The sequence below is a fragment of the Hordeum vulgare genome, chromosome 2H, assembly GCF_904849725.1.
Source record: "Hordeum vulgare subsp. vulgare chromosome 2H, MorexV3_pseudomolecules_assembly, whole genome shotgun sequence".
Classification (NCBI taxonomy): domain Eukaryota; kingdom Viridiplantae; phylum Streptophyta; class Magnoliopsida; order Poales; family Poaceae; genus Hordeum; species Hordeum vulgare.
The window spans coordinates 631,586,900-631,597,161 of NC_058519.1; the positions used below are offsets into that span (position 1 = coordinate 631,586,900).

General features: G+C 44.7%; 2 protein-coding genes across 2 annotated transcripts; one reads left to right on the forward strand and one right to left on the reverse strand.

Moving 5' to 3' along the window:
• The first annotated feature begins 585 nt into the window (after positions 1 to 585).
• LOC123428099 (protein FATTY ACID EXPORT 7-like) lies at positions 586 to 3,333 on the forward strand. The gene is made up of 3 exons (XM_045112266.1): positions 586 to 1,045; positions 2,715 to 2,849; positions 2,978 to 3,333. The coding sequence occupies exons 1-3, from the start codon at positions 703 to 705 to the stop codon at positions 3,118 to 3,120; spliced, it is 621 nt and encodes a 206-aa protein (XP_044968201.1). The 5' UTR covers positions 586 to 702; the 3' UTR covers positions 3,121 to 3,333.
• A 788-nt stretch (positions 3,334 to 4,121) lies between these two features.
• Positions 4,122 to 9,030, reverse strand: LOC123428100 (protein TIFY 3-like). The gene is made up of 5 exons (XM_045112267.1): positions 8,813 to 9,030; positions 5,987 to 6,089; positions 5,698 to 5,902; positions 5,535 to 5,592; positions 4,122 to 4,451 (listed from the first exon to the last, which is right to left on the reverse strand). Exons 1-5 carry the CDS (start codon positions 8,950 to 8,952, stop codon positions 4,358 to 4,360), a joined length of 600 nt encoding a protein of 199 aa, XP_044968202.1. The 5' UTR covers positions 8,953 to 9,030; the 3' UTR covers positions 4,122 to 4,357.
• Between the last annotated feature and the right edge of the window lie 1,232 nt (positions 9,031 to 10,262).

Below are 10,262 nucleotides of genomic sequence, written 5' to 3' on the forward strand. Positions count from 1 at the left end.
AAGCATACACATTCTAAAATTCATGAAGAACTAGAGTTTGCTTAAACTTGCAAAAAAGTGAGCAAACGAGAGAATTTTTTTAATAAGAGGAAGGAGATCGAAGAAGATTACCTTAAGGGAGGGATTGGGGTTGAAATCCACAGACCAAACCTTCGAGACCTGCTTAATTTGGGGAGGGATTTGAGAGGGCGGGGGGGGGGGGGGGACTCGAGGAGCCGGAGCTATTGTTCTTGAGATGTGTGTGGGTGACGATGGGGGAGGGCCGACCCACGCTGATAAGGCAATATGTAACACCTTTATCTTAGACACGACGCATTGCAAGTGTGGCGCCTTGGCTTTAAGCACTCCACTCCGGAGGAAGGGGCCAGACCTGACATCGGGATGCCAGCATGGCCGGTGGTGCGGCTTCTGTGCGTCAAACGCCACATTGTGTCGAACGCCACATAAAAGAATATACCAGTAAAGAAATTCCAAAACGGTTCACTTTATGAATTTGTTGCTTCTTCAATTCACTTTTGTACATTTTGCCGAAAAACCATCGAAGTGCCTAGAAACCCAAGGCCCCACCCACAGTGACACGCCACCCACCCCGGAAAATCCCCCATCACATCAGCAGTCCATCACATCACCGAGCTCACCACCGCCGGCAGCCCACCCACCGAGTTGACCCCCCACAAAACCCCAGCTCGAGCACCGGCAACCATGGCCCTCCTCGCCACGACCCCACTCCTCGCGCCCCTCGCCTTCTCCCCGGCCCCGATCTCCGCCTCCCAGAGCTCCCTCCTCTTCCTGCGCGCGCCCGCCCCGGCCCTCCTCTCGCTCCGCTCCGCCTCCCCCGGCGCCCGCCTCCTCGCGGCCGTCGCGTCCAAGGAGCCCGAGCTCGGCGGCGGCGGATCGGAAGGCGGAGACGGTGCGGGATCTGGGGGCGGAGGCGGCGGGGGAAGCGACCCGCAGGGGGGCGGGGACGAGGAGGAGGAGGAGAAGATGGGGGACGGGCTCTCCATGTCGCAGAAGCTCACCCTCGCCTACGCTGCGCTCGTCGGAGGTAGCGCCGGCCACCTCCATTTTTACGTAGCGATAGATGCAGATGCGTTGGGTTTGAGTAAAGTATATCTAGCATTTATATGCGATTTTCAACTGTTCTCATCAGTATAACCATTATTGTCCGCCTGATCCCGCTGATACTGAAGTCTGATTCAAGAGTAGAAGGTCAAATGGTAGAATGGACTGTGCCATCCTGGCATTTTAGCTGGTAACTAGTGGATTATCCCCAGTTTGTTAAACCGCTCGTATTTCTTGGCTGTATTTTAGGCAAGCTTACTTACACCTTTTATATATTTGATAATCAATTTGAAATGCTGTAGTCTTTAGTTGCTTTTGGCTGAGGCATCCGGTGATATGGTTGTATATCAGGGGAGTAAGTGATGATGCTCCCAGTATAGTGTAAGTCTCCATTTTCTTAATGAGAATGGGGCCCAACAGGCCGCTCTAATCGAAAATAATGATAATAATAATCATGGTAATGGAATTATTTGACTAAACAATGATTAAGATTGGCATGCCAACTGTAGAAACCAGTAAGCAGGCTCGTCAATACTCGCTTGATTGCTCTGTTCCTCCTTTAATAATAGCAACAATAAAACTTTGGATGTCGTCAGCAAATTAGCAAAGATAGAAATTGGGTTCCTTTATATGTATCATAGGATACTCTTCTGGCTTTATAATATTGACTGTCAGGTGCCCTCACTTAAAGGCTTAAGAAGAAAGTCCAGTGTAGGCTATCACGAGCATCCAGATCCAGATCAGAAAGAAGTGGTTGGCTTTATTCAACAGAAGGGCATTTCTTATTCATAATAACAGATCTGTGTCTCATGCCTTTGTCATTTAGAGTTTTTTTTGTGTGTGGAGACGGTCATATGGCAGCTTGGGCTGTACTTTGGCACAATTGTTTGAACACTCAACTCTCCCTTTATGGTGTTGTTTGTTATAGACCCTGCTGTGGGAATGTGTGTGCATATTGGAGTCAAATTCCTTAGCAAGTGGTTGTTCATTACTCAGTGGGGTTATTGTGCCATTTGAACTTGTGGTTGCTAGATCCCTCCCCCTACACCCGCATTTTGTCATCTTTTTGTCTTTGATTGTTAAGCTAAATGACTAATGTGGTAGTACAAGAGTTAAAATTGACTGGCGATTACATAAACGAGTAGGCAGGCTCATCAGCACTCTCTTGGTTACTCAGCTTCTCCTTTTATCAGAGCGGAAAATAGAACTGGGCTGTGCTTAGCAAATTGCATGTATAGAAATGTATGCCTTTCTGTGTGTCTCAGAATGCTCTTCTTGTCCATAGTGCTAAGTGCTTACTTCCTTAATTAAATGCGTACAAACAAGCACGGTGTAGGATCTCTCTCCAAGGAAGTAGGATATCATGAACACCCAGATACCAGCAAAGATGGAAGCGGTTGGCTTTACACAACACACGGGTATTTTTATTGATAACGGAGCTGTAGTGTTATTGCCTTCTTGGTATCTGATACCTTTGTTATGTGTGTTGAACTAGCATAGGGCTAAATACCCCTGACATTATTTTAGCTCCATCAACCATCTCTCTGCACCTTTTACAGCGTTATAACTGAAAGCACGCTGAAAGTATTGACTGTTCTTGGGAAGTTGCAACATTTACCAACAACTGATCATTGTGCTGCTACCTTTTGCAGCTGGTGGAGTAATGGGCTACATGAAGAGCGGAAGCCAGAAATCGCTGGCTGCAGGAGGCATATCGGCCCTGGTGCTGTTCTTCGTTCACACTCAACTACCAGTGAGACCAGTCTTTGCGTCGGCGATCGGGTTAGGTATGTAGTATTCCTTCATAGGACATGTTTCGTATGGTCCTTGTTATCCTTGCTTGGGAATTTCATCGACCTATAGAATCTTCTCCTGAAGGGTGATGCCCTAATGTTTTCTTGGCTTTGCGTCATAGGCATATCGGCTGCACTGCTGTCAGTCATGGGATCTCGCTTCAAGAAGTCTGGAAAGATATTCCCAGCAGGCGTCGTGTCCCTTCTTTCCTTGGTCATGGTCGGCGGCTACGCCCATGGGATTATGCGTAGCTCGCATGTGTGATGCAATCATTGTAGTTATCGTATGCACTTCCAGACTTAGACATGCGAGGTCTTTTTTATTTTCCGTGTTTCGAAGAAGTTGCCTGCATATCTTCCGTGTTTCCGGACATTTTGGGACTGACTGACTGTCGTGTTACATTCCCGTTGAGCTCTAGTGAAGTATGTATGGGCAGATGGACAGGAAACCAATAATTTTGAGAAGATCGTGTGTGAATAGCGGTCTTATAGCACAAGTTTCTGTGACCGTGTTGCCCTTGTTTTTCTCTTTGCTCCATGGTTAGTTCATGAAGTGTAAATCTAGCTACGTCAGCTCATTCTTGATCAGATCCAAGTAGCTGGCAGTACGTAAGATCAGATCCAAGTAGCTGGCAGTACGTAAGATCAGATCCAAGTAGCTGGCAGTACGTAAGTTCAGTACTCAGCCGTTACACTGACGAAGAAAGTTGCCTCCGTGAACAAAATCTGTTCTCTGCTGCACAAACGCAACATCAGAAAATTCAGTGAGTAACCGGAGCGACATGGAGCACAGGCAAAGCTTCAGGAGGCCCTGTTTGGATCACCTTTTCTCTTTCAAATACACTTATAAAAAATACACAACTGCGGCCGTTTCACTTTCTCTTTCAAATACACTTGTAAAAAATACACAACTGCGGCCATTTCTCTTTCAAATACACCTGTAAAAAATACACAACTGCAGCCGTCGGTAAATTACGGGTGTAAATTATACACCTCCGTATTGAAATATATTCATATATCCAATCCAAGCACGACCTCAGGGTTCTGTTTTGTTGCTAAGTCGTCGCACCCCACCTGAGGCGGAAACCCAGATGAGAGGCTGCCTTCAGATGGGCACTGAAAACCCAACCAGCATCATCAGCAAACTAAACACAACCACTACATTTCCAAACCAACTGGGAAAATATTTGAAACTGGGACGACACAGATGACACCATCCATTCATCGACTACATAAAAACAATGCATCAGTCAGACAGGCACGACATCGACATGCATGATTTACATTGACATATATCACCATAGCAGTTTGGTTCCTCGGAGTAAAACAGGTTCAGATACAGAGTACACTACCCAATGACAACAGAACAATGACAATAGAGGTTCTGGTCGAATCATTATTATCACGAACGATGATAATTCTACGGTGTAACATCACATCAGCTAACACGCGCCCTTTCCTTCCAAACACATCAGGGGTGGGGCTATCTTTCTTCCTTTCTGTTACTGGGCCTTTCCCTCCGCGACCGCCTCCATCCCAGAGGCTCCCATGCCTTCCGACGGCTTCCCGGTGCCGTAGGGAGCTTTGCTCACCACCCTGCATCATAGGATCGTTTGATGATTAGTTCCGAGACAAGCATAAGTAAGGATAACGGAAATCAATCCCAGCTTACAGATGAAAGTTCCGAGCCAGCATAAGTAAGGATAACGGAAATCAATCCCAGCTTATACATGAAACGTAATAAGAACATTCAAAGAATGGAGATGCTTTCTTGACCGTTTGGCGTCCTCGTTCAGAAAGCTAGCTCAGAGGCAATCAGCCATCCCAAGAATTATAATTTATGGCTGTGACTAACTAAAAGCACAGTTCAGTATTCTCCTGGCTGGTGAAAATGATCGAACCCAGCATATCATCTATCCTAAGAATTAGTGACCGGCTAAACTAACTAAAGTAGTAATTCAGTATTCTTCTGAAGAGCGGGGAAGGTCGTGTTGGGGGGAGCTTGGTAGGGTCCTAATGTCCTTAAGTTTGCCTTTGTAAGCTGGTGTCCTCAGCCTAACATTTGGTTCATTGCTTTAATATAATACAAAGGGGCTTTAAGCTTGTTCGCTAAGAAATTGGTCAAAGTCACTATAGTGATTCCTAGGTCGTAACTAGCACATGATGAACAAACATGAGACATGAAATGCATCAAGGAGAATTGTTGATTTTATCTCGTCACTCGTGTCAAAATTCAGAAATCATATGATCCCAGTTTACCAGCTGATATGCAACATCACTTGTTATGGAATGATGCTTTAAGGTGACCCAACTATAAACAAATCTTACATGTTTATTTCCAACTAAAACTACATGGAATGTTTGGTCTCTCTTACAAGTACATTTTCACAGGATCATGCAGATTTTTATCACGAGTCATGGACCACTTTTATCGCATACATCAAACTTCTTGTCCTAGAACATTCAGGTTGAAAATATAACAGTTATCATAAATTGGATTGATCATGAATGGGGCACAGAAGTACAAGACGTAGTTTTGAAGACTTGCCCTCATACAAATGCATTTCTAAATGCTGTGGAACACAAAACACAAAACAACAAATTTAAGGGGGGTCATAATGCTCATAATACGCTCCAGAAGAACGTAGGCTGCTACTTCTACTCTTCGTTCATGCTAACCTGTCACGACGTTTCTCCAGGAAGCGCTGAAGGGAGTGTCTCCTGGCGATGGGAAGATCTGCAAAGCAGGTAAACATTTTTTTTTTACAAAATTTAAGATCGTACAAAGACTGACGAGAACATCCCACTTTTAGGTCTCAGAATAAAGATCTAGTGGCTTTACCAGCCTGAAGCTTGCAAATCGAGCTAGGATCAGCGGCAGGCTGAGGTTGTCCATTTGCTACAGAAGTGCTCTGGAGTGAGAGCGACCGCGTAAGCATAGCTTGGATAGCATTGGTCGCAGACATCACTGGAGGCTTAACAGCAGCGGGGCCATTGCTTTTTGAGGCTGCAGCTGCTGCTGCTGCAATAAGCATGATTGCTTGGGCCTGTTGATGTCAATGTCACAGGTTAGCATATAGTTTCGACAATTAAACCAAGAAAACGATAGATGCAAGAAGCATAAATATTACCTTCTCTGGTGGCACTGAGTCATATACACATACTGACCCACCATAAAAGATGGTAAGCTGTCCCGGATTTGCTGGAGGGCTCGACATTGGCAACATTCCAGACCTAATAATTAAACAACATAAGTAGTAAGAACATGCAGTGAAAAAATAATATAAAATCACATAAATACACAAATGTATTGGAAAGTTGGCAGACACAGCACACATGGCACTTGAGCAACTGCATACACAAAAGGTAAAAGGGCATTTAATGGCAACGTGCTATGTGAAATTGGAGGTTGGGTTGGCTCGTTGATGCACAATGTTAGGTTACATATAGTATTTACTAACCCCTGAGGTCACATTGCTATCTTTTTAGTTGGAGCCTTGGAGGAATTAAAGGCAAAGATCAAATGTTGAAACGGCATTACTATATGCACTTCATCTGCAACCAGTCATCTATTTCCAGAAGTGTTTGTTCTACACTCTGTTTAATGGGTCCTTATGCACTGAAGGCTTGGTTGCAATCACCGCATTCACAGGCTAGCAAAAGCAACAGATAGATCCAAAACAAATTCTAGATAGTCATAGTATAATATGTGGGTCACTAACTGCACACGAAATTCATATTCAAAATCATTCTATGTTCATAGCAACAAAATGAGAAAATTCTTACAATCTTTAACATTTTAAAACTGTGCACTTAGCATAGAGTGAAACTCTTCAAATTTTATAGATAAGTAGAAGTTTTGAAGTCCGTTTAGAATTATTTTCAGAAAAATTGTGGCACCAGTTAGCTAGAGTGCATGTTAGTCGCATCATAAGCCTTTGTGCAACCAATACACCTCCCCTACTTGATAAGAGAAAACAAAATAGATCTTAGGAAGACAAGAGTTTCACGTGGCCACTAAATGAATTGTCGTTTAGCCACGACTTGTATGATACCATGGTCCTGGGCCCACATCAGAATAGTCAGTTATTTACATTGTAAAACTCAAGTTAAAATCAATAACATCAACTACTTTGCATGTACCAAGAATTCTGAGTCTTAACAACTTCTATAATGCATGATGTAATATCAGACAACACCAGACTATGACTGTAATTGTGGTCCACTCTGAATTATTCAAGACGTGGTGGACGGGTATGTGACGCCTAGTGTCCAATTACTTGTCTGACTAGTTCAAAGTCGGTCCAGGGCGGATGGACGGACCCACATAACTTCGGTTCCATCCTAAGCACTGGACCTAGCAAATTATATGGGGCGGACTTAATTGTTTTCTCCAAACGTTGTCGAAGGTAATAGATCCAAAACATCCTGCACCCATTAGACCTATATTATCAGGAAAAAGACGCAGGAATATTGATTCTGAGTGACACATTTTAGTGTGACAGAATTATTTTAACTCCAACCGTTATTGATTCAAAACATAGAGGGTTCATCGTTTCACAGCGGCCCAGCACCTAACCAATTAACTGAATGCAAACAAATGAATAAAAGACAATAGCCAAAGCATACAGGAAAACATTCCATGGTACTGTGGGCAGAACAAATTAATGTGGCATGGATATGGTGAATAGCTGAATGATGCACAGCATTGCAGCTGACAAATACACCGAAATGCCCCGAAGGTCACAACAAATATCAGGATTTACAGAGCGTCCCGTGTGCACGCTTGCAGGTTGCAACACATGATGATAGGCAAGGAGGGCCTTAACATGTCAGGAGATGTCTAAAGGACTAGTAGTAGTTCAACGTTGTGAATAGCTGGTCAAAGACCATGTCGTTGGTCCCCGGCTTCACCATTGGTCATGAAGCTAACCGGTGGAAAAGTTTGTTAGTTTTTTCCGTTTGTTCTTTCTTGCAGTTGAAATCCTTGGTAGGGCTTTGCATGTTTATGGAAGTTATCTGGGTACCGAACTCGGCTTTAATCAGATCTACGCCTTGTCCCATGTTTCTCAAAAAGGATAGCTGGAGGTCGAGGTGTACATCACAAAGAAGAATGTAAGCGACCTATTCATTCACTGTGAACCTAACTCAATGTAAGCGGCCTATTCACTTTGAACCTAACACAGCAGCTCAACAAAAAACTTTTCACAACGGTTTTCAAGAATTTGTAGAAGAAGAAGAAGAAGAAAGTGAGTCAGTGAGTGGGAAAGGCTGCTTGGATCCGTGCCCATCTTGAGCAAAGTTCTTGCCCAGCCGTAGCCCGTAAGCTTACTTATTACTACTAGTTAACTTGATAGGAAAAGATTTGCCGAAATGTTCATCATCAAGAGCAAAACAAGTTGCGCTTTTCTCGCAATTAAATCAGCCATGACCATCAAGGATAAGGACTGGCAGCGCGGCCAGATTTCCAGCAACCGAAACTTTCTCCCAGCATCCGGATAAGAACACGTGCCCCTAAAATCTCCCCCTAATTTTTCTTTTCCGACTCAAGACTTGGGAATAGCATGAAAGGTTCATGAAACTGAATTCGGAAGGGTTTGGACCGAAGGAACAACATTCCAACAGCAGCGAGAAAGAACACCAAACGCATTCCAGAACCCGCACCGACGCGCACTCCCCACGCCACCAAGCCAAGAACCGGCGGTAACCCACCGCAAGGGCTCTCCCGTGATTAGCACCGGACTTGGAGGTGCCGACTGCGAAAGCGCGTGAAGAAGAAGAAGCAGAAGAGCGGGGAAAGCGGGAGCGGGAGAGGAACGGCTCCAAGAAGAAGAACACCCGCGCACACGACACAAAGCAATCCATGAAAATCACACCGACGGACGCGGAATCCCCGACGGATCCCGCCATGGTTTCCTACAGCGGGAAGCAAGGGGGGCAGAGGAGGAGGAGGCTACCTGCTGCTGCCGTTGGCGAGCGGGGGTCTGCCTTGCTGCTGGGTCTCCTGCTGCTCCTGCTCCTTCCTCTCGCCTTCCTTGCACTGGGCCTCCCCCGCCTCCGGCTTAATAGTGGTGGCGCTCCTCTCCAGCAGATCCATCCCTCAAGTCTCAACCAACTGCTCTCTCTCTCGTTGGGACGGAGCGGGCGAAAGGGACCTGGGAATGAGAATTGGGGGAAGCGGGAGGGGGTCAGAGATAAAGAGGGGAGTGGGTGTGTAGTACAGCGGAATGCGCATGTGAATGTCGTGACTGGGCCATGATAAAATAGGGCCACCATATCTTTATGCATTTATTTTTTATATACAGTACCACAGTACTCTCTTTATAATACACTATGCCACTTGGCAGCGCTTCACTGGAGGTGATGCTGATAAAGTGATACTCGCTCCGTTCGGAAATACTTGTCCTAGAGATGAGTGTATCTAGACTTATTTTAGTTATATTTGTGCAGACACAACTTGTCATGGATTTGACAGGGAGGATTGATACGTGTCTTGTTAATTTTTTGTAGTTAGCTGGTAGTAGCTGATAAACTGATGCCTAATTGAGGGGTTTTCGGGTTAAGGTTTATGGTTGGGTTGTCTGTTTTGATTTTTGATAAAATGGTAACTTTAAAGATTTTTCAGACATCTAAGCGACAAAGTGAGCACGCCATGAGCTTTGGGTACGTTAATTCGGGGCACAAAACGACATACAATGGCAAAACAAAATTCCCCGTTGCTTTGCATGACTTTCGGCGACTCTCTTTCCCTCCGTTGACATGTATCTATCTGCTCGATAACGTCCTCCTTCATTCAGGTCTCTTGCCACCTTGTTGCAACGTTCTTAGCATGTTATCAACGTGTTTCCATCGTGTTACCGACGACGTTATAGAATTACACACTGTGTCCACCTTCAAGGGAGGATGGGGGGGGGGGGGGCGGGAGCTAAACACACCGTCAAATGTGTGATGTTGAAGCCTAGGCACCAAATCATCCACCTTGCTTCTCTCACATGTATAGATGTGCCAAGCTAGAGCATAGAGGTACCCGAGGGCGACATCGACGCCATTACAACGGTTCGTCGTTTGTGAAGACTAAAGGCTTTGAGACGAATTGAATTATACTATCTGTCAAACACGATTGCAGCCTTGACCTTACATATCTAGTTAAGCAAATTTCAAAATAATTTCAACAAATAACATAGTTTCATTTACATGCACCCAATTAAAATCCTTCCGTTTATATGCGTCCAACTAAATCCAATACATTTTCAAGCTGAGATTGAAGGAAAAGAACTTCCAAACCACATTTGTGTACGCCACTTTGTGCAGGTGTCTGACTATGACAAAGTTAGAAACACCCATACTTTTCACTGGCTATATACCAAGTTTTATTATTTTTTCGGTTGGCATCTGTAAAATGCTGAC

Bases quoted from the DNA above. Each gene is read 5' to 3' on its own strand.
- LOC123428099 (XM_045112266.1), top strand. From the start codon at position 703: ATGGCCCTCCTCGCCACGACCCCACTCCTCGCGCCCCTCGCCTTCTCC. The intron at 1,046-2,714 runs GTAGCGCCGGCC...TACCTTTTGCAG, and splicing joins CTACGCTGCGCTCGTCGGAG to CTGGTGGAGTAATGGGCTAC. The intron at 2,850-2,977 runs GTATGTAGTATT...TTTGCGTCATAG, and splicing joins TGCGTCGGCGATCGGGTTAG to GCATATCGGCTGCACTGCTG.
- LOC123428100 (XM_045112267.1), bottom strand. From the start codon at position 8,952: ATGGATCTGCTGGAGAGGAGCGCCACCACTATTAAGCCGGAGGCGGGG. The intron at 5,593-5,697 runs GTAAAGCCACTA...CCTGCTTTGCAG, and splicing joins GATTTGCAAGCTTCAGGCTG to ATCTTCCCATCGCCAGGAGA. The intron at 4,452-5,534 runs GTTAGCATGAAC...CCTATGATGCAG, and splicing joins CTGGAGAAACGTCGTGACAG to GGTGGTGAGCAAAGCTCCCT.